Raw genomic sequence first — 23,885 nt, forward strand, 5'->3', positions numbered from 1 at the left:
AGGGAGATATTTGACTTTAAGTTACTTCTACTTGGTTAGGTTTCCTTGGATGAGGCTCCTCAGTACACACATTGATTAGCAGGTATGCCTACAAACGAACTCTAGAATCCAAAAAATTTCAAAAAGGAAATCTGGCCCAGACTTTCCTTTGGGGACATCTGAGCATGCACCGCCCCCTCACCCTTTCTTCCCAAATGCCTCAGGTGTGGCTATACCACCCCGACTTCCTGAGGCAAGGAGTAATGAAGTCTTCCCTCTCCAGCATGCTCAGCCTCCTCCGCAGTCCTGGTGCCCAGGGCCCTAGGCTCACCTAGGCTTCTGGGGTGGCCGATGACCAGCAATAGCAACAAACCAGCACTGGCCAGCACGCCCATAGCCTCCACGCATCGGCCTCGCACGTCCTCCCTCCCTGCAGACTGAGAAAACTGTGGTGAAGGCGGGGGTCTCGCCCTTTATTCCCTCCTGCGGTGCCTATGGGCAGCACCTGCCGTGGCGCCTGGGTTCGCAGGTGTCCCTCTTCACGATCATTTGATCATTGTGAGCTGCCGCCGCTCTCTGGTCACCCTTGGTGTCACAGCGCCCCGCCACCCAGCCTTAGAGACTGGCGCAAGGTGGCCCAAGGGGCGACAGTGGTGCTCACAGGTGTGCAGAGGTTCCTGCTAGCAGATCCACAGCAAGCCAATCAGTGGCTTGGAACACTTAGCCCTGCGAATTCTGTCCCAGATTGTGGAGTGCAGTCCAAGCTCAGGGGCAATGAAGCTGGTCCCCCACACGAAACACAGGCAGGACTTCTGAAAGGGGGAGGGTCATGAAGCTTAGCACAGTACTGCCCCTTCTAAGAAGCTTGTTGCCCATGACTTTCTAGAGTTTTCAAAGAGTGAATAGGAAAGATCAGGCTTGAGCTGACATCGTTTTCTGGGTGGCAGTACTGTCCTCCTTTTCAGCAGAATGGCCCAAAAGCTGTAGGATCCATCATTTAAGATGATTAAAATTAATCTATTGGTGAGATGTCACTTTTTTTCCCATGAATATTATTTTGTAATAAGTTAGGCTGAAGTTAGAAGACAAATAAAGGCAGAATTTGTAATCATCTTTTGTCAGAAATATTTTGTCAGAAAATTAGAGCAAGGCTAAGTGGACATTCTATATATATCAAATAACCTGGCCACCAGTCCTTCAGCGCCAGTTGGAGGATTTTACGTTCAAGTGCTCTATTTTACTTTCATGTAAAACAGAAATAAAAGCTTCTTGAAGTAGGAGGGTACATAAACTAAGCGGGGCAGGTGGGAGATGAGCAGGTAGATGGGAAAACAGAAGGCAGTCAAGGTGGAGAGAATGCAGGCACAGGTACAAGCAGGTGACAATCTACTGGGGACAATGACCTCTGTGACTGCAGGAGAGAGCAGAGGGTAAATGGACACCATTTGAAGAAAAGACTAAAAAAAGTGAATGATGCCTGGTGCTGTGGCATCTTCAAAAGGTGTCCATTTACCCTCTGTGGCTAGTGGCTACCATGTTGAACAGCACAAATACAGAACATTCCGTCATCACCAATAGTTTTATGGGACTGTGCTGTTCTTGAGAGTAGCACTATTTTCTTTTGAGTATTTATTTCAAGGAAAGACACCTTGGATGACAGTTTGAGTAGATGACTCCTTGGTTTCATGCATGGGTGTCTAGGGGATAGGGGGTGTCCAGCATGCTCTTAAGGTAAGCAGCTCTTCTGTGAAAATAAAACATTGAACCTCCAGGTTTCAGTACTGTCCAGGGAATGTCCATATGTGTGGCTACCTGAACAGTGGCCCTCACCACTTTCCTCCCTGTAGTCATCACACAGGGGTGACCATTTGAACCACCATGCCAGCTCCAGGGCCACACTGTTCTCCAATAAAAGCTCAGAGCCCCCATGTGGACCCAAAGCCCTCTTTCTTTTTAGCAAGAGGTAAGATGAAACCCACCAAAAAGCCTTTACTAAACAAAAGGGAAAGAACTAGAAGGTGAACATGTGCCATGCAACAACGGTCACGCCAGCAATATTCAAGTTGCTGGTCAAACCATGGCCAGCCCTTCCGTGAGGCTCACAGGTGCTGTCCCCTTTCACTCTTCCGCCCACGGCACACAGCTTTGTAGCATATTCTGTGGTTTCTTTGTTTGAAACCTGGGAATCTCCATCCGGTGGGGCACTGTCTCATTTCCTGTTACAGAACAACTCCCTTTGTTTCCAGAGTTTAAAACCCACAGCTTCAACTGAGACCCTATTCTTATATACAAAGGTTTAGTCCCTTACAGGCCTCACAGAATAATGCCTTTTCATTAAGTGGAAAAAGAGCCATTCAATAAGAATTACACACTATTAATAGCCAGGCCATAGGCCAGGTGCAGTGGCTCACACCTGTAATCTCAGCACTTTGGGAGGGTGAGGCAGGTGGATCACCTGAGGTCAAGAGTTCGAGACCAGCCGGGCCGACATGGTGAAACCCCATCTCTACTAGAAATAAAAAAATTAGCCAGGTGTGGTGGCACATGCCTGTAATCCCAGCTATTTGGGACACTGAGGCATGAGAATCGCTTGAACCTAGAAGGCGGAGGTTGCAGTGAGCCCAGATTGCACCACTGCACTCCAGCCTGGGCAACAGAGTGGACTCCATCTCAAAAAAAAAGCCAGGCCATTAGTTTTAGACTAAAATTTTCTAATAAAGTAATGGTTTAAATATAAATTGAGTTTGTAGTTATATTAAAACATCCAAATGGAAGAATCCTCTTTTTATGTTTAAAATAACTTCAGAAAAGGAAAGGATACCAAGGAGAGGAGTGAGCTGGACTACCCCCAGAAAGTGATGACTTGTGATGTACAGCAAATCTGCCTTTAATTTGGACATCTTCACTAGTATAGGACAACTGTGATCTGCTATTCAAAAAGCTTGGCTGTGAAGGACAGACGGGGAGCTGTGATAGCAGCTACAGATAAAATGAAATAGAGGATTTTTTTTTTTTCAAATTGTTTTGGTGTTGATTACCTGTGTATGTGCTTAAGATAGATTAGAACTGACAAATTGACAAAAGCCAGCAAAAGGAAGCAGTTAAAAGATGAAGGAGAAGTTAAGGCATGGAATGAATTTCCATAAGAGGCAAAATTCAGAACCTAGGGTCCTCTTCTTCCATTATGATAACAGGAGAAAAGAAAGGATAGAATTAGGTGCAGGTAAATGTATAGATGAAGTGCAGGGCATTCAGGGATAGCTGCTTTCTACCTTTTATTTACTCTGTGAAGAGAGAGGTGACAGCATCTAAGCACGATGGGGGAGCGGATCTGGAGTGGGCGAGTACTGAATTGGCACTGTGCGGAGGAAGGGAAAGACAGCAGACAGGAAGCACACAGAACAATGCAATGAAATGAGTAAATAAATGAATGAAGGAAGGAAGATGGTCCTTTTTAAAACATTGTTAAAACAGACACTCCTGGTGACATGGACATCAGTAGGTACTAACCATGAAGTACTTGAGAGATTGAAACCAGACGTACTTATTTTAATCATATTTTATATAAAATAGACATTTACATAAATTTAATTTTGGAAAGACCTAGGCAAAGTATACATCATTAGACTCAATGGGAGAAATACTTTATGGAAGATAAATTCTAACGGGCACAGCCAAAGTAACAAAAATGTACATTTACATACAACTGATCCAAACAGGAAGTAAAAGCATTATGAAAAAAGAACATGATGCAAATCATTTCCCCCTGACAAAAGGAGGGATCTGTGTGAATTACAGCAAATCAAATGATTTCCACGTTGTAAAAGCAAGCCATGGCTTCTATAGATATTTTAATTCCTTGAGAGGAAGTTTCACCTCATCTTTTTTCCCCAGTAAAGTAACAATCACTGTAGGAATTTTTAAGTGTACAGACTGTAAAATAAGAGTAACTACCTCTGCCATGTTCAAGCATTTGGGCAATTCAGTCACTTTTAGGGTCGTATCATTTAAAAAAGGGCAACATTTATGAATTATCTCATCAGATGCATGGTGTTTTTCAATCCAGATTCAAGAGTAACCATTAGAGTTACTCATTGAGCTTAATGGAAACATCAAACCGACCAGTCCTTTCATGGGTGGTAAACATGACTGAGAGACGCTGGCTAACTTGCCCAGGTAAGGTGGCTCTTCAGTGGCAGAGCTAGAACTAGAACTCAGATGTCTTGATTCTTGGGCTAGTGTACCCCTCCTATGGACCAGCAAGATAAATAACCCCCAAAGGACATCACACATATTGAAAACTACCAAATTTGATACATATATATATATATATATATATATACAATGTGTACTACTGAGAATGCAAAGAAACTACTGGATTTTTAGAAATAGACATGTCTCTCCATGGCACATGGAGTCAATGGTGATCTATGCTTACAAACCAGTAATGAGCATATATTGTGGTGGATGCTGATTTTATGAGTTACAGGCCCTAAAGATTTTAATGGAAAAGATCAATTAAAATCAATATTTTAATATCAGCCAATTGATTGTTACAAAGATCTTATCAGTTCTGTTGTGCCACTTCAATTGATATTAAACCATGCTTTTGATTGCAGTTATTTTCTGTTCTCTTTAAGTTACATGGCTACAAATAAAATATTGAGGGAAATAATATTTTTTGGAAGAACTATTCAACATATTTTCCTTTTGTATCAAAAACTTCAAGAATAATCATAAAATGTTATAATATTTCTCTATATTATTTTTTGGCACCCTAAGCTTTTATCTTATTCAACTGCAGCCTAAATGCAAGATTTGACAAGTACTTATTCTTTTTAAATGTCAAGAGATACCATTTAAATAGCTAAGTTAACCTATATTTGGGAGATACCAACATATAATCAAATCAAAGTAAATGTAATTTTCAAACCAGGAACAAAAATTTAAAAAAAATCACCTCTCACTATATTTGTTTTGAATGTCATTCCTAATATCCTCTAGATTTATTATTTTAAGCAGGTGAATCCACCACAAATCAAAGCAAAAGTTTTTTTTTTTTTCAAAAACAGATTCTAACAAGTACAAAGAAATAATCAACAAAAGCTCATGTGTGCCCAAAATAAAGATAGAGATGTAAGCATAAACTCTATACCATGGACACCTTCTATGAGTCACAAAAATATCAGTCATATATATACTGGGCACTTAGTCTGGTACATGCAAATTTCGAGGCAATTCCTCTCCATCTGAGAACCAGGAATTGTGTAGTTTTAAGGCCAAATTGTAGTCCAATTGCCACAAGTGCAAAACCACCCCACATAACCACCTATTTGTAATCATGGAATGAGAGCCTCAACCAACCACTTGTGCCATAAATCATTGTTAAGACTTCTTTGGCTCATTTTAGTATAGATTTAAAAGTAAAAATTGCAAAAGATCATAAACATCTATTATTTTGTAAAAGGTACAAACTCCCATTACAGGTGTCAGCCCTGTAGTGGTTCTCCAGCCTAGCTGCACATTAGAGTCATCGCCTGGACAGCCAGGATGATTCAACCAAAGATTCTGAAAGGTCCTCAGGTGATTCCAAAGTGCAGTCCATGTTGAGAGCCACTACGTGTGAGGGAACAGATGTCAACTATCAGCTGAATGTAGCTCTTCAATCTGAGAATCTGGAATGTTTTACAATGACAACAGGAAACCCACATTTGCTTTGTTTCTCCTCAAATTACAGTTACTGTGGGTCAGTTTTGATAGGACAGTTTGGATTTTCTCATTTAGTCTGACTGAAGGGCCGTTGCACAGAGGCATTTGCACAACCGCTGCAAAACCCTGCATCAAACTAGGTACCACCTATTACAAATTTCAGAATCTTATGCTAAGGGCTGTGAAGTACTGTAGGAGGTTGGAATTAAGGTGTGACAATTCTCTTTGTTTTGTGATAGGCTTCAAATTAAACAACCCAAAAGGATATATCTCAGGATTCTCTACAATAAAATTTCTTTTCCTCCAAGGCATTTGCATCTTTGGTTTAGTTCACCTATGTTGTATCACTGAAACACGTTTTATAAATACTGTTAACAGACTGAAAGCATCTGAATCATTTAAAAAATCCTGAATGAATAATTCATAAGATTAAAATAAGCTGCTAAAGCCATTCTTGTGGCTTCCATATCAAAGGACACATAAAGAAATGGACACTTATCAGGGATTTTGAAGGCAAGGAGAACTGATTCTAGGTACAAAAAAAAGGAGAGGTTAGATGGACTGGAAAAAGAGGGGTGACATATACATGAGGAACTCTAAATGTAGCTGGAAAAAAATAGTAAATCTGTTCAGATTGTGATTTATGATCACAATCATAAAATGAAACTGATCATTGGTTCAAATGTTTAGCCAGGCCAAAGCAACTTCTGTTTTATCCTCAGCCACTTTCCTTCCTACCCAGGACCTGTTTGGGAACCCAGTACAAAATGAAAGTGTGGACCTCTTGCTCAAAAATTATTAAGAATTATTAAGAATTTCAGCTGGACATGGTGGCTTATGCCTTTAATCCCAGCACTTTGGGAGGCCGAGGTGGGCAGATCGCTTGAGCCCAGGAGTTTGAGACCAGCCTGGGCAACATGGTGAAACCCTGTTTCTGCAAAAAATACAAAAATTAGCTGGACATGCTGGCATATGCCTGTAGTCTCAGCTACTTGGGAGGCTGAGGTGAGAGGATCCCTTCAGCTAGGGAGGTCAAGGCTACAGTGAACCATGTTTGCACCACTGCACTCCATTCGGGGTGACAAAGTGAGACAAAGTGGAACTGTGTCTCAAAAAAATAAATAAGAAAAAAGTCAAACAGACATTCAACTGAGCTCGGGGTGCTCCTGTGTGCAGGGCCCTGTGGGACTGCAAAAATTGCACATCCATGAGGCCAGCTGTGCTCCTCCATTTCAGGAAGGTGCTATCAATCCACACAGCGAGTATACTTCCATTAAGGGCAAACTAGATGCACCTCTATGATGAACCAGGGCACTCCATTTTTATTATAAAGGTAAGTTCCATGTATTATTTCATGTTACAAGGACCAAATGAAAATAGTTACAAAATACACTTAATATCTTTGAAAAATAGTATGTGATTTATTTTCTTATAGGCACTGTTTTAACTGTGAAACTATTGCATTGGCCACATCTCAGTGAAGGTATTCACTTGGGATAAAAGTATCTGATCCAACAAATAATTACTTTTTTAAAAAACAGTGCTTACTTTTAGTGTTCAAAAGATGCCAGTGTGTGTAGACAGAGTGACAGTGAGAGAAGAAGAGAGGGAAGAAAAGGGAAAAGGGGTAGGGAAGGATGCGGGAGATAGGAAAGCACCTACAGGAGGCAGAGAGTTTCCTGAAGGTCATGTGATCCTTTACCCTCAGAAACTTTTAGGCTGAAATCACCATTTCCGTTATTCCAACAAAGGTACTCTCCTACCTTTATTAGCACTTCAAGTAAGGCATAATAGCTGTTCAAAATTTGGGGCTCAGTCTTTTCCATTAAATTTTTAAGCATGAGTTTTCATTACAGATTGTTCTGAAAAGTTGTAATAAAGTCCTAGACATTCACGTTTTTTCAATTTGAGGGTGTGGTTGTTATTTTACAATAAACACTGGAGTATGTTTCTTGACACTAGGACTATGATTTTGGGGGAAGAATAGTTCTGAATTAAGGTTGTGGATACACTTATGTTATATAACATGAAAAAACTATTAGAAACAAACAGTCGTAGTGGTAATATATACATTCTTGGATTACTGATGCACACAAAGAGATGCATTCTAATTCAAATTCTGTAATCATTTTCATTCAAAATACTCCCTTCGCCATGCCTTCCGAGGAAGTTTTTCTTGTTTATTTAGACTTACCTTGACAAAACAAATAATAACACTGGGGTAGTGCTTCCTGATACTGGGTTGAAAGAAGCAGAAGGCTATTCTTACCCTGCCCCGGCCTGAGCATGTGAATTATGTGAGCCTTTAGGCTACTATGTCTGTGTGCTACCTGGCTCAGCACATAAACAGTACTGCCTGGAGTGTTTTGGTTTTGTTTTTAATGATGAAGACCAAATTAGAATCAGGTGTTCCAATTTCTTCACTTCCAAAATATACTACTGCCAAAACACTGAAGGCTGATTCCTCACATCTCTTTAGCAAGTGAATAATCAACACAAAGTTTGGGAGGGACTGTTAAAACTTAACTATTTTACAATTTAGATTTACATTTGATAAGATCAGTTTTGAAAGCTGATATTAAAACCACTTTGTACAGAGAAAAAAGAAGAGTGTATGTATATATTAAATATTTTATAAGTTATGAAATAAATAACACTGAAAATAAATGTCAAATTGTGAGTTCAACTTTGCCTTTCCTATCTCTTAAATATAAATATATATTTAAAATTTGAATTTAGATCTTTACCCTAGATTTTTAGAGCATTCTCCATAATATTCTCAAAACAAAGAATTCTAGGTATTAATCATTGATGTTCTAAGCCCAGAATTCTCATTAAGCCTAGAAACACAAATAAATAGAGCTCTTTTTCCATCTAGTTAGAATCTATGAAGATTTCTGTGACACATCATAAAGGTTCCTCAATGGTTAAATATATTTTTCAAAAAAATAATAAATCTCATGATGTCTGAACACTAAGATAATAAAGTAGGACATTTCTCTCAGTTAATATCTTTAATTCTTTTATGTAGAATATACGATTTTTTCTCCACCAAAATAACAATATATTTGCAGGCGGGAACATGTATGATTTTAAATGCACTTTTGAAATCTTAGAGTAGAACCACTACTCTAGTAATACTTGTAATAAAATTAAAATAGTTTTAAACACTTTCATAAAGAATTAGGGGTGCCCAGCTCCTTGATTTCCCCCTAGGGATAAAGATATCCATATACAATTCCAGGAGCTTCCCTTTATTTCCTCAAAAAAGCACTAGTAAAACTCTTAGGGGGATGTTAGATAAAGCTCACTTAGCAATAGCCCTTTTTCCTCACATATTCTGGAAGGTTCTACAAAAGCTATTAGATACTCATTTCTGGTTCTGGAGAATTAAATAAGCCAATTCTTGGTAGGATTTTCCAAATGGCTTACCACAGAGGATTTATCCTCTTTTAAAATATTTCATCCCATAAAGAAAAGAAGCTCTGCCTTCACAGCATTTCAAGCTTCTGTATTTCTGGGACAAAAAAATGTCTAAACAGAATTAGATCTCCAGGTCTCAAAAGCACAGAGATATATCAAGAGAAATCTGGAGTTAAACCAAACAAAAATCTGTAAAATGTGTAAATGTCGTTCTCCTTCCCTCTCAGACCTTCTTGCCCTTGTTTGCTGTTTTCGTCTTCTTCATGGAAAAGCAAGTCCTTCAGCACTGGGCTACCAGCAGATGTCCCAAAATGTGTCACCCTGAACTCAGAATGAGAGAAAATCTCATTAGTTGTGCCCCTGCTGATGTGAAAGCATGGCTTCCATCACTCCCCTTTCAGAGGCACCACATTATCCTATGAGGTTGGGTCAGACGGCGGTGCTATGTTTGATCCTTTTCTCGAACTTCTTGTAATCGTTTTTCTAGGCGATCCAATTTGGCAAGATTTTCCTTCAGCAGTTTGCTGTCTGGAACCAGCTGTAAGGCTCTCTCATAATAAGCTCTTGCAGACACATATTTTCCCTGGGGGTGGGAAAGAGGGAGCAATTACATTCTGATCCATCACAAAACTCTCTCAGAGAATGAAGAGACTAAGAAACTGACCCTCTGCCCAGTTTTACATTAATGTTCTCATATGGAAACTCTGTCTGTATGTGTAATTTTATCCTTGTCTATTGGTGCTTCTGGAGACTCCATTTGTTTTAAGCACTAGATCAGCTGCAGAATGTGAAAGAGGAGAGTTATACTGTAAGGATAAATGGCAGAAAAACAGATTTTCAATTCTACTAATGCAGGGTGTGAGGTTATAATTTCCTAGCGTCCTCAGGGGGCTAGTACTGTTCCTTTGTAAAATGGAACCATGGCACAAAATTCATATTAGGGGAATGGTGTGGAGGGGGTGGGAGAATGAGAGATGAGAAAATGGTTTTAAAACTGCAAGAAGAATGATTAAATAGTTTATGTATCCACTCTATCTGTTTAGTGATAGCAGTTATTCTAGTCTTCAGCTTAAAACGTAAAAGTAACTTTTGCCTAATAAAGTTTTTTGCAATGAAAAGAGTTGATAAGAATGTGAAGTCAAATTTTCTACTACCGTAGGTTTGCAGCAGTATGCACTAGCTATATACTTTTAGTGCAGTGTAGTATATGACGCCTGACCTACTAAACACAACCGTCCCTACCCTCTGTTGGCTTCCAACTGTTTTGTTTGATTCTTCAACTAGCAACCATGTGTGCCTGGTCCCAGAAGGGGTGCCTGGCAACTCGGTCACAGCTATTAGCTTTTTTCAGCATTTTTTCTGCTTCTGAATGTATTACCTCCCTTATTTGTTCCACCCTCTTTTAGATCTGTATTCTGCAAAGTCTCAGAGCTAAGATTGTTGGAGCTCCCACCATTACAAAAAGTATGAATTTGTTCCATCTATTCTTAGTTATAGCTCCCATGTGGATAAACACCAGTGACCCTCTACATTTCCATCACAATTAAAAATTGTATCTCTTAGAGTGAAGACACCATGTAGCAACAAGCAACTAATACTTATCCAGTGCTTACCTATCTTCCAAATACCTGTCAAAAGCTTAGATACACAGTGAGCGCTCAATATGATACTAACATTACTGTTATTAATGACTATCCAGGCTCTGTAACAATAGTGTCTATTTCTTACTGTATTTACTGGTCATATTGGTGAAAAGGAAAGAGGAAATGACAGCACAAGAAATTGTACATTAGATATCCAGGCACTGGCATGTACAACAAAAGGAAGTATTAACAATGACTCTGATAAGAAGTTAAACAGATTGCTGAACAAGGGGGAACTTGCATTTGCTATATTCAATTATTATTTTTTTCAATTCAAGGATATGTCTTCCAAATGTCTTCTGATTTTTATTAGCCTTAGCACTTACATGCAGACAACTATACATTTTTGGGTCTAAGCGTGCTCTCAAAATCTGTTTTGACTGCAGTTGCTTTTGAAACGATTCTTCCAGGAGGCTCCCTGAATGTCAGCCCCAGTCAAGTGCCTTGGGATCTTCTTCTCTGATCACCAAGCTTCTCTGTCCTTTCACACAAAACCCAGTTCCTTTTCTCTCCCTCAGATTGCCCTTTTCTTCACTAAACTAGAAGCTGTATTTTTTTTTTCTCTGTAGCCCAGGCTGGAGTGCAGTGGTGCAATGTCAGTTCACGGTAACCTCTGCCTCCCGGGTTCAAACAATTCTTGTGCCTCAGCCTCCTGAGTAGCTGGGACTACAGGCGTGCGCCACCATGCCCGGCTAATTTTTGTATTTTTGCAGTAGAGAAAGGGTTTCACCATGTTGGCCAGGCTGTTCTCAAACTCCCGACCTCAGGTGATCTGCCTACCTCTGCATCCCAAAGGGCTGGGATTACAGGTGTGACCCACCGTGCCCAGCCTAGAAGCCCTATTTTAAAAAATAATTATATCCCTTCAGTCAGTGTCTCCAATTCCCTAGATGCTAGGTAAAAAATCTGAATTATCCAGTTTCCAGAACTGTGTTCACTTGATGGCCACTAGTCACAAGTGGCTTGTCCAATTTAAATTAGTTACAATTAATTAAAAATTCAGTTTCTCAGTTGCACCAGCCATATTTCAAGCGCTCAATAGCCACGTGTAGCTAGTGGCTACTGCCTCGGACAGGGCAGATACTGAATATTTCCGTTGTCACAAAAGTTCTGCTGGACAGCACCGTTCTAGAAAATGCATATTTACTGTCATGAGGCAGTACTGAAAAGCAGACTTTGTGCTATAGCCTGGTTGATGCAACTCTTTGATGATAAAAAATGTATTATAATTTCTTGGTCCACTCATTTCATCTTATATGTGAAACTTCACAAGAAGCATTACTTTTTATAACCAAGTGTCATGAGCAAGAGACAACTACGACATTTGCTCCTCTCTCCCCCATCTCTTTCTGCAACCTCCTTGCAAAGTACTATCCTAACTCTCAACCTTGCTGGAGCTCTCAGGCCTGCCGAAGCCTCCCCCAGGTTCAGGGAAGGAGCGAGGCCTGGGAATGGGATAACAATGCCCGATGCACACATTACCTAGCAATGGAAAAGACACAGAAGTTCATAATTATCTTTTAGGCTTCATAATGACAACCCTGCATTCTAATAGTGGCATCAAAATGACCACATCTGAGCCATGTGCCTGTTTATATATTTACATTAGATTGCATCATATAAATTAACTGATATTCGACCACTTTAAAACTACAAAGGTGGCAATTTTATATTGGTCAACCTAGTACATGATGTCCACAAAGACAAAAAGCAGGATAAACTAATTTTTACTCAGCACTAATTATATTGTAAAATAATGTAGTCAATAGATCCTTCTTTAACCTGTAGACACTTTCCCAAGGGAAGTACTTCCTAATTTAAAGCAATGGGTTCACCTGTTGAAGAGTGCAGTAGACATACTATTTTCTCTATTTCCAGACTTCTTGGATACTTTTGAGTGTATTTGTTGTACTTTTTCTAATGAACAACTATACCCATCATTTTAGCTGCAGATATACTCTATCTGAAAACATATTGAGCACATTGCAGTCGTTTGTCACTTAATGACAAAGATACCTTCTGAGAAAGGCGTCCTTAGGTGATTTTCCTTTTGGCAAACATCATAGGATATAGCCACATAAACCTAGATGAAATAGTTTACTACTACACACCTAGACTATATGATATAGCCTATGAATTCGAGACCACAAACCCGTACAGCATATTAGTGTACTGAATACTGTAGGCAATGGTAACTCAGTGGTATCTGTGTATCTAGACATATTGAAACACAAAAAAGATGTAGTAAAAACACGGTATTATAATCTTATGAGACCATGAGACCATCATCATATATATGATCCATCTTGGACCAAAATGATGTCATGTGGCACATGACTGTATTTGAAAATGTAACTATTTAATATATGATTAAAAATATTTAAAATTATCATTTTACTCTTTTAAAGTAAGTTCATTGTATGTTTCCCAGCTAGATATTACTGGACACCCTAGAATATCATTAAGATCAGAGCTTGGGCAATTTGGCTCTGATAAATATCGTGCTTGAATTCACCACCTACCAGATCAAAGCTGTCAGTTGCAGGGTAATTATCCCATTAACCCCTCCCATTTGTGTAATCATGGGTCATCTTTTTTGTGTGTGTTTCCACTTAACAGTAAAACCCGTTAGGACTTTGTTCAAATTTTAATCGCTACACTGCTATTTTATCAGTGCAGAGACTGAAAATCAGTTAGCTAAGCAAGGGTGGTTCTTTAAAAACATGTTGGATCATGGCATTTCTCTGCTCAAAGTCCTCCAAAAACTCTGACTCATTTGGCATAAAAGCCCAAGTCCCTACAAACTCCTTGAAGGCCTGCATGATCTGACCCTGCACCCTCTCTGAGCCTAGCTTCTCCCATTTCCTTTTCTTTGCTCTCTCCTTGCCACGCTGCCTCCTCACTACTCTTGAAACAACAGGCATGCTCAAACCTTAGGGCCTCTGCATGTGCTTGTGCTCTTTCCCTGTTTCGCCACGTGGCTCACTCCTTCAGGTCTCTTCTCAAATACTACTTTGTAACTGAGGCTTTTCCTAACCACCTGAATTTAAAACTTTAGCCCTTATTGCCTGGCATTCCAATCTTCTTTCTCTTTTTTATCCTTAGCACTTATCACCATCTAATAATATTTTATACATATACATATGCACATATGCATGCATTAAACGTTCATGTATGTATGTTTGTATTAATATATCACCTCTTCCTCCTCCTTGTATTAATATATCTCCTCCTACTAGCACCATAAGAACAGGAATTTTTGTCTTCTTGGTTCATTACTGTATTCCCAGTGCCTAGCAGGGGATCTGACACATAGGATGTTCGCCATAAATGCTTATAAAATGAATGGATGAATGAATAAATGAATGATGGCGAATTGCTCATTGCATTAGTTACAGATAATAGTCCCCCAAAGGTCATTTTCAATCTTTGGGAAGACCCACCCAAAGGGAGTCTTTTTCCTTTGGAAAAACAAAACAAAACAAAACAAACAAGTTTGCTTTCCAGTAAAAAATTAGGGAGAAAAGGTACATTAGATATAAGAAATAGGAAGTAATATTCTAAGTAACACTTTAATCTTGACAGCGAGTTAAACTGGGAAGAAATTAAGCTATACTGAGCTACTGAGCTTGAACAATGACTTAGTTCCCATAAACAGATTTTACCTGCTGTGTGATACTTCCTTTAGGTACATATGATTTTCTTCATGGTTAGAAAAATCATAAAATCTAATTTATATAGATTTATTTTTAAAATAGCTTCATGATATTCAATATCTAGATAATGCAAAATGAACATAAACTGAGCTATTTCACTTTTAAGCTCCCATACTTTTGATATTCAAATGATTTCAAAAAGGAAATTAACAATAGTTCCTCAATCCTTTAAGAAAGAAGAAAGACAGAAAGAGAAAACACAGGGGGAAAGCCCAGTCCACATGGAAGTGAATTATTCTCCTACCTTGATGTGTTGGATGCCACCCATGTTCATCCAGGCCTGTGCTTGGTCTGGATTTAGTTGCACAGCCACTCTATAGCTCTAAATAAATAAGAAATATCCTCAGGTTAGGAAACAAAGCCCCATCTTTAACGCTCCAGGACTGCAGAAACCACTTTCTTCACGTGTGAAAATTTAAAGTATTAATACAATGAAACCAGCTGCTACTAGTTCACAGGAGACCCTGTTTATTTCTATTATTTTTCAAAGTTGATGATTCTAAAAGTGGAGGAAACTGAAATGTATAATTTCCCCGCAGAGCTAACCTTTGGACTTAGAGAGACTGAGGATGCCTGCAGGGAATTCAGGTGATTTCTATTACATCACATCATTTTTAACTGGCCTTTACCTGGAAGAAAATTGTACTTTCTGGCCTTTTTTCACTGCAAATGGAATTGGTAAGAAAATTCTTTTTATAATAACATAATTTTGGAGAAGTCTTCTGAACAGTTTAGCCCTAATGCAGTATCCCCTTTTACAAAATAACTGACCTAGTTGTTCAGCCTATGCTGAAATTCTTAAAGTTGGATCACCGCCTCTTTAAGAACATCTACTTTACTAGGGGATAGTTTTATTCATTAGACAGTCTTTTTTCCCCTGCCACATGAAAAGTCTTCAAATGTTTAAAGAGAGTTACTTATCCCTCAAGCACTTTCTTTGGTCTGAATAACATGTATCCTATTAAATGTAGTATCAGTGATGTGTGGTATATCGTTAACATTACGCCTGTTTTGCATCAAAGGTATGTTCACCACTGAGTCTCAAGTGGTCACCTGAAATAAAGCCACAGGTAAAGGGTATTGCCTTTAATTACAAAGCTAAGTATTTGTGCACATATTTTAACATTCCTTGCTATTTTCATTAGCAAGAATATGACCAAACAGGTCCATCAAGTAAAATCTGGTCCATTCTCCTCTACTTCAGTTTTAGGGGAAAGAAAGAAATGTTATGAAACTATACTTTCAAAAAGCTGCTAAAATAAACCGAAAGGGTGTGTCTCTTGGATTAATTTATATCAGCGAAGATGGGAATGTAGTGTAGGAGACCTGGATTCAAACCCTGACACCATCTCTTACCCACTTCTGTGACTTTGAGCAAGATATGACCTTTAAGCCTGAGTTTACAAAACTATAAAATGATGATAATGACCATGCCTTTCTTATAGGAGTCTTGTGAAGATTAAGTTACATAATACATATGAATCATGCAGAGTGCTAATACATTTCAGCTGTTATTATGAATCAATGGCCATATATACATATATATATACACACACACATACATATTCACAATTAAGTTATTAATAATGTTCACATTAGTTATAAATAACTTAAGAATGAAGATATTGAAAATGTTGAAAAGGCAGAGAAAACCCTACAAATTCTGAGAAAAATGCTTACAATTTTTCAGAGAAAAATGCCACAATTTCTGTTTTTGTTTAAAGGATTCACATTCAAATGAGCTTTCCCAAATATCTTTCCATGTGTTTTCCAATAATATTTTAAAAGCCACTCACTTATTTCCCAACACAATTGTACCATTTGGGATTTTACTTTTCCTATAATATATTTAGTATAGTTTTATGACTTCAATAATTTGTGGCTTTACCAGATATAAGGAGAAAGTGTGTAACACTGTTACATATTTTTAAAGTATGTAACATTGTAACATTTCTATTTCTACTTATAAATGTCTTCTTGAGTTCAACCTGTGAATAAGTTTTATTCCAAAGTCATAGATACTGAACACCTTGTAAGATGCAAAACACTGTTTTAGAACAGAGAAGGATGCAGTCCTTCTCTACAAGGGAAGTCCAATCTAACTGGGGAGATAAACCATGCAAGGATTTGTGCGTGCCTGCACACACAGAGACGCACACACACATACGGGAGTTAGGGGATGGACCTAATAATACAACGTAATATGTGACACTTTCAAATGACTGGTACCTTCATGAGACAGTCCATGCTTTTTAAGAGTTCAGAAGAAGTAAGGTCACAGGGAATAAGGATGGTTAGGGAGGGCTTCCTAAGGCAGGAGGACAAAGACTGTGTCTTGGTGGATGAGTGGAAATCTCATCCTCCAAGTCAAGAGAGGGCATTTCAAGGACATGTGGAAATGTCCAAGGCTTTTCAGGTACTAGTCCAGCTGGAATAGAAGGTCTTGCAGGCAGAGACACAGACAGAGAGAGGCTAGTTTGAGGCCAAAATGTGGAATGCTGTCAACATCAAATTAAAGGTGATTATTCAGAAAAATAAATGTGCAACTCTGATTCAGTCAAGGGCCAGATGCTCAATGATAAAAAATAAACAAAACTTCATCAATTAGTTAAAAAAACTCACTCACTCCACAAACATGCCAGTGATCTTAGATCTTACTGTACATGTTTCCTTAAAGATCGAAAGAGAATTAATTTTAATCTGTGAATTTGATGATATAATTTTATGAAGAGTTTATACCTCAAAAGCTTTGTCAAGAAGGTTCTGCTCTCTTAATTGGTTTCCTTTTGTGAAAAAAAGTTCAGAAATGACTTTTGGGTCCTTTGGTTTCAGCTGGAGAGCCTTGTCTATAGCATCAAGTGCCTGCAGAGGTTGGAAATTAAGACAGAATAAATGCAGATTAGGTAAAGAAAAACTTATTTAACTGATAAAATTTATACTTTTTGTTCCTATGTGTCAGCAGGTATGGTATGAGACAAAATACAATTCTTGGTCAGGCGTGGTGGCTAATGGCTGTAATCCTAGTACTTTGGGAAGCTGAAGCGGGCAGATTGCCCAGTAGCTCGAGACCAGTCTGGGCAACATGGTGAAACCCTGTCTCTACAAAAAAATACAAAAATTAGCCAGGTGTGTTGGTGCACACTTGTAATCCCAGCTACTGGGGGGGCTGAGGTGGGAGGGTCTCTTAAGCCCTGGGAGGTGGACCTTGTAGTGAGGTGAGATCATGCCACTGCACTCCAGCCTGGGCAACAGAGGAAGACCTTGTCTCCAATATATATACATTCTTCATTATCTTTGATTTTCTCACTGGGAATTAGTGGCCCTGACAAAATAACTTTCTTACACTCCAGTTTTCCCACGTATCAATGAGTGGCAATAAAATATCCTTGATTACTTTACAGGGAGGTGGTGTGATACAGTTGAAAGAAAACAAGATTTGGCATCAGACGTTTTCCCTGACCATGTGTCCATCTGGACCACCCCACCAGCCCCTCTCAGGTCCTAGTGACCATTCTGCCCCCAGCACCCACTGACCCCACTGCAGCCAAAGATCCCTTCAAAGCAAATATCTGATCATGTTGCTCCTCTCCACAAAAACCCAAAGCTTCTCCCACAGTAAGGAACAAAACCCTTGGCCTGGCCCCGAGGAGTCTCCTCCCAGCAGCCTGTGCTTGCGTTCCTACAGTGCTCCCGCTTCCTCACTCCCATTCCTCAGAGAGGCCCCTCACTGCTGCCACAGGGCTTTGCATGTGCGTTTCCCTGCCCAGAATCCTCCTTGCTTCTTCCTCTGCCTAATAACTCTTATTCTTCATCCAGCCCTCACCTCCACATCACTTCACAGGGAAACCTGGTCTCCCAGACTCATTGGGTCCCCTGATTATATGCTCTTTGGGAGAGGTAGCGCTTCATGATATTCCTGGGCACAGCTGTCACTCTACATTTGTTTTGTGAGTACCTGTTTAATCTCCTTCTCTATGGGTTAGCTCCATGAAGACAAGGGCAATGACTTTTTTTTTTTTTTTTTTTCATACCGCTTTATTTCTGATGCCTACTACAGTGGCCAGAACATAGTGGGCCTTCAACAATTATTTGATTGAGTCAGTTTATAAATTTACTGATTATGTGACTTTTAAAATGGAGATAAACAATAACAGTTGTGACACAGGGTCACCCTGTGTTTCCTTCTCATATATTGTTTCATGTAATCTTCTTATATATTCCTCTTCTATATCGTTTTATGTAATCCTCATAACAACCCTATAAAGCATGGTTGTTATGAGGATTACATAAAACAATATATAAGAAAGAAAATACAAAATAATAAAGCATATAAATATTGGTCTTGATCTTTATAGACTTAGCTGAAAACAAACTAAGACAATACCACATAAAAGCTTTACACCGAGGATAAGCCAAGAAAAATATTATTACAAGGGGACAGCTTAGGTGTTAAGGGGATATCTGTGAAAAGTTTCCACGAGATAGGATAAGCTGACTGATAAGATTTAAGATTTCCCAGGCTTATAAACATGCGAACTGAAGAATCACTTAGGTGCACCCCATGTTTAACCCATGAATCCAAAGAAGTCTAAACAATGTCCTTCTTTACCTTGTCGTGGTTCTCCTGCTTGCTATAGATGGCTGACAAGAGGCGATAGCATTCAAGGCATCCGGTCTCCTCCGACACAATGTGATTGGTCATTTTTTCAGCTTCTTTTGTCTGACCCATCATGGCCAAAACCTGAGCCTACAAAACCACATGGACCTTGGCTTAGCAGAGACTTTATTACCTTATCAAATAAAGCATCCCTGAATAGAAGCATTCAGAATGCACTCCTGACAAACATGCTCAGCATCAATTTAGTGACTCATAGAGAAGGCTGAATCACCAGTTTTCAGGTTTTGACTTTTTGCTGTTTGTTTCTTTATTTAGTTTTGTGCATGCATTTGTGAGTGAATGGCAGAAACACCTAATATATCCAATGAAATGGCTTGTGGCTTTTAAAAAAGGTTGACTAAATATGTCAGAAGAGAGAATTTCTTCTGATTTCATCAGAACAGTGTGTTTATAGCAAGATAACAAATTTGATTTATTGCACATCTAAGGAAAAGGATGAGTGAAGTTCCAAACACTGAAATAAAAATTTTGTTGGCATGCATGTTAGTTTTCCTGAGTTTAATAAATATACTGTGGTTATGCCAGAGAATGTCCTTTTTATAAACTATTTGCAAATGTATTTAGAGATAAAGGGGAATGATATATACAACTAATTCCCACATGGTTCAGTAAAAAAAAAACACATACTAATAATAGGTATATACAAACATACGTATCTAAATATGCACACATATACACGTATGTCCATATACATCTACATATGCATACACAATGGAGTGATAAATGCATCAAAATGTTACAAATCATTGGATCTGGATGAAAGGGTATATGTAAATTTTTTACTATTCTTGCAACATTTTCATAAATTTGAAGTTATTTCAAAACAAAAATGCAGTATTTTTGGTGTCCATGTCTTTAGAGAATGGCTCTAACATTGGCTGTATGAATATTCATACAGTGGATATATTACGGGACTCCAGCTCCAGTTTTGAGGCGTGAGGACTACAGCTCTCTCTATGGCTGGCTGTGCTTAGGCTGCCAGCTTCATTTTCTTTCATCCTACTCACCAGTGCCAAGCGGAGCTCCCTCTGAGAAGGCTGAAGTGCTGCAGCTTCCTGGTAAATCTGCAAAGCCTCTTCGTATCGGCCAGTGTTGTAATACAGTGCTCCCAAAGGTGACAATATCTCAGCTTTGTGTGCCACCTGCAGAGCGCTGAGTTTGGAGAAAATCTAAATGACATTTCTCTTCTAATAGGTACATTTCCAAATGTCTAGGCTTAGATTTAGGGATGACTGCCCATGGTTTGAACCTCTGCTCCAATATGGTCTTTGTTTTTATATCAAGAACAAGGTTTTTAGCTTTTTCTTTTTTTTGGAGACAGAATCTCACTCTGTCACCCAGGCTGGAGTGCAGTGGCACAATCTTGGCTCATGCAACTTCCACCTCCCAGGTTCAAGTGATTCTCCTGCCTCAGCCTCCTGCGTAGCAGGGATTACAGGTGCCTGCCATCATGCCCGGCTAATTTTTGTACTTTTAGTAGAGACGAGGTTTCACCATGTTGGCCAAGTTGGTCTTGAACATCTGACCTCAGGTGGTTCGACCATCTTGGCCTCCCAAAGTGCTGGGATTACAGGCGTGAGCCACCGCGCCTGGCCAAGAACAAGGTTTTTACAAAATGATCATGATGCCATACTTGGAACGTAAGAGTGTCTTATTGACCTATCAATACAGAAACTGAGCCCCAAGGATCTTTCTCATTAATTATGATGAATTTGTTCTCATGTGTGCATAGTTTTTCATGTATCCTCATTTTTTAAATTGCTGTTTATGATTGGGGTTGCAATCCATGGCTTCAGAAAACAACAAACTGACTAAAGTGGGAATTAAATTTCAACCTTGGTTCAGCACTATAGTCTAACCAGCAAGCCAAAGTCATGAATTATGATCCCATTTATATTGTGGTTGCTTTCTTTGGAGATAAGAATTTGTATCACCTGAATTGGCAAAATTTGCTAGTATTCTGAGAGCACACCTATTGCGATTAACTAAGAAGCTGATGAGTGATTGCTGAGGTTCCTGGGCAACTTATAAAGCAAAGAAAGGGAACTTTACCGCTTGTACCATTCTTCAGCCATGCTGTTCTCTCCCAGTGACCTGTAGAGTCTTCCCAAGTTCACCATGGCCACGTGATGACTGGGGCTAAGTTTGATGGCCTGTTGGTAATGGGCCACTGCCTTTTCTGGTAAGCCTGTAACCAGTGACAGGTTGGTAAGAGCAGAACATGCCTTTTTATAAAAGACATGAACATTTCACTTTCTCTTCTGACTTATAATTCTTTCTCATTATTACAGAGTTATACCAAAATTATTCGATATGCAAATTAGCTTGCATTTGAGCTTCTCATCCTGGCCATTGCCTAACTTTGAACAATTTCACTGTTCATTCATACTTCCAAAAAAATTAACAAAAAAGCAGTAAAAACTAAAACCGATTCTTTTAATTATATATATTATTTTAGTCCAAATTTTTCTGGTCATTGCTCTTGCTAATAGGATGCCTTCGGATTATTAGTGATTGCTATTTATCCAAGATATAACTGGCTCTCATTATATAAAAAACAGAACAGGCTACCGTAGAAATAAAACTGTCCAGAAGCAATTTCTAAGGGTCCGTCTCAATGAACTATACTGCAACATAGCAATTGAAGCATTACTTTAAATAACACATATCAGCTCTATAGTGAAAATCTCTTTTAAAATCATTCACTTCCATTTGAATGGTACTTAACTAATAAGACTTCCAACATAATAACACCACCATGCACTTGTCCAATGCATTATATATTTTTAAATACTTATATTTGTATGGTTTTCGCAGGTATTTTTTATACAATTTAGCTGCCTTTTGATACTTTTTAGCTGTTTATCAGGAGTTAAGAGATATTTAAAAAACCACACACAAAAATTTTCCACTTTACAGATATAGACACTAAAGTGCAAAGATATTCAGAGACTTGATAAAGATCCCAAGGCAAGTGAGAGGCCGGAATCAGAATGAAGGCCCTCTAGTCTGATAGGTTTCTTCAAAGCAGCTTCCTGGTGAAACTATATTCAGTGACTAAACTTAGGACACTGTGAAGTTCTAAATAGAATGGAATGTCTATTATCTACACAGAAATCTTTTCAAGTGTACCTGTTTGAGTACAAGTTTGACTAGGAGGTCCCTAGGAGCCTCTGTCTCTGGAGGCAGAGGCTCAATGTCATAGGGTGGTCACAGAGTTATCATCTTTAGGGGTGTGGTGGGGTGGGACTGTTGTTGAAGTAAAAGGAGGAGGGTTAGACCTGCCCAACTAGAGGTTTCTTCTGGTTTTTATATTTTTAAGACAGTTTATTATTATGTTGCCAATGAACCAGCAGGTGGCACTACACAACAATTTTACACAGGCAAAAATAAGGTACGTTTCTTAGATGTATCAGAATGTAAATTTTATATTCTGTGAAACAAGAGAGCTCCAAATATCCTTGAAAATAAAACCCCTTTAAGCATTTCATATTGAAAACTAATTAAACTAAATTTTACTGCAGGGCAGCTAGTCTGGTAATCAACAAGAACAAAGTGGTGCTTTGGCCTTACATTTAAATATAATTTCATTACTTATATTGCATGCCAACAGTACAGAGGCACTACATAAGTCATAAAGAAAAGAGAATTCATGCCCAGTAATGTTTTGCATTAAGTAAGATAAAGTAAGTGTATTTTGTATAGCACCTGTCATATAAGAGCATCGTATCAATTTTAATAATGCAGTTTCTAATGTACATCAAGGAAGGAATGATGGAACAATTCTGGAGGCTTTTAAAAAATATGTTATAGAAAAGTATTTACCATCTGCCAGTAACTGCTTTCAGTGGCAGGTTCTGCATCATTGTAGAGAAACATTTCATCATCATGGATTTATAAATATATATAAATAATATTCAAAGAAGACTGGGACTTATTAAATCATAAGGCTACTTCCTGTCCCCTGGGGAGTTTTCCGTAGAGAAATGAGTATGAGAATGGCCAGATTTTACTGAATCGAGCTTGAAGATCTGAGAAATGACAGCCCCTAGGTATAATGACTGTCAATAGTGTGAGCTTCCTGCCAAGCCCAGTGAATTTTACTTCTGAGGATTATTTGCCTTCCATTTTGCTTGATAAATAGTATTAGCTAATCTCAGCAGTACAGTTTCTCTTTAATTTCACTTACCAGTATCAACTAAGAAAACCCCATAGTTGTTGTGTAAATCTGAGCTATCTGGACAGTTCTTTATTCCAGTTTGGTATATTTCTTCAGCTTCTTTAAACCGCTCCTTTAAAAAGAAAGAAACAAACAAAATAAGTGAGAAAGCTTTTTAAAACCAACAATAAACTGAATATTAGGAGCAGGAAAAGCAAAAAAAAAAATAATAAATATTACTAAGCACCTAATATACAACAAGCACTGAGATAAGGCACTATGAACTTTGTTTGAATTAAAGGCAATATTAACTGTGTACAAAATACCCAAAATTCATATCTGTATTTAGTTCCCTTAGGGCGAAAAAGATGATGTTTTCTCAAACGGGATCTTTGGAAGGATATGGACCTGTACAACATGCACGCCTACCGGTGAAAAAGGACTGAAAATAGTTGTTTGAATAGGATGCCCTTCACCCCGGTGACTCTCCATACGAAAATGGGGGATGCAAAAATGGTGGAATGTTTTTAGAGGTGGCAATGTGGCTGGGAGGCAGGGCAGTCTGGGGAATTTGTCTT

At 38.7% G+C, this 23,885-nt stretch overlaps 2 protein-coding genes across 6 annotated transcripts in view; both read right to left on the reverse strand.

Moving 5' to 3' along the window:
• Positions 1-959, reverse strand: part of OVCH1 (ovochymase 1) — a 59,966-nt gene extending 59,007 nt beyond the window's left edge. Inside the window, exon 1 of the mRNA XM_024257454.2 lies at positions 311-959. Within this exon, the coding sequence (XP_024113222.2) occupies positions 311-374 (64 nt within the window). The 5' untranslated portion in view covers positions 375-959. The remainder of the gene's footprint in view (positions 1-310) is intronic.
• Positions 960-3,499: 2,540 nt separating this feature from the next.
• TMTC1 (transmembrane O-mannosyltransferase targeting cadherins 1) overlaps positions 3,500-23,885 on the reverse strand; it is a 285,567-nt gene continuing 265,181 nt past the window's right edge. For all 5 annotated transcript variants that reach the window (XM_024256984.3, XM_009247587.4, XM_054527036.2 and 2 more), the window contains 7 exons: positions 23,338-23,440; positions 21,201-21,336; positions 20,156-20,300; positions 19,080-19,217; positions 17,210-17,332; positions 14,715-14,792; positions 3,500-9,694 (listed from right to left, as the gene is read on the reverse strand). In XM_024256984.3, coding sequence (XP_024112752.1) covers positions 9,554-9,694; positions 14,715-14,792; positions 17,210-17,332; positions 19,080-19,217; positions 20,156-20,300; positions 21,201-21,336; positions 23,338-23,440 — 864 coding nt within the window. In that variant the 3' untranslated portion in view covers positions 3,500-9,553. The remainder of the gene's footprint in view (positions 9,695-14,714; positions 14,793-17,209; positions 17,333-19,079; positions 19,218-20,155; positions 20,301-21,200; positions 21,337-23,337; positions 23,441-23,885) is intronic.

This window comes from Pongo abelii, chromosome 10, assembly GCF_028885655.2.
Source record: "Pongo abelii isolate AG06213 chromosome 10, NHGRI_mPonAbe1-v2.0_pri, whole genome shotgun sequence".
NCBI classification, from domain to species: domain Eukaryota; kingdom Metazoa; phylum Chordata; class Mammalia; order Primates; family Hominidae; genus Pongo; species Pongo abelii.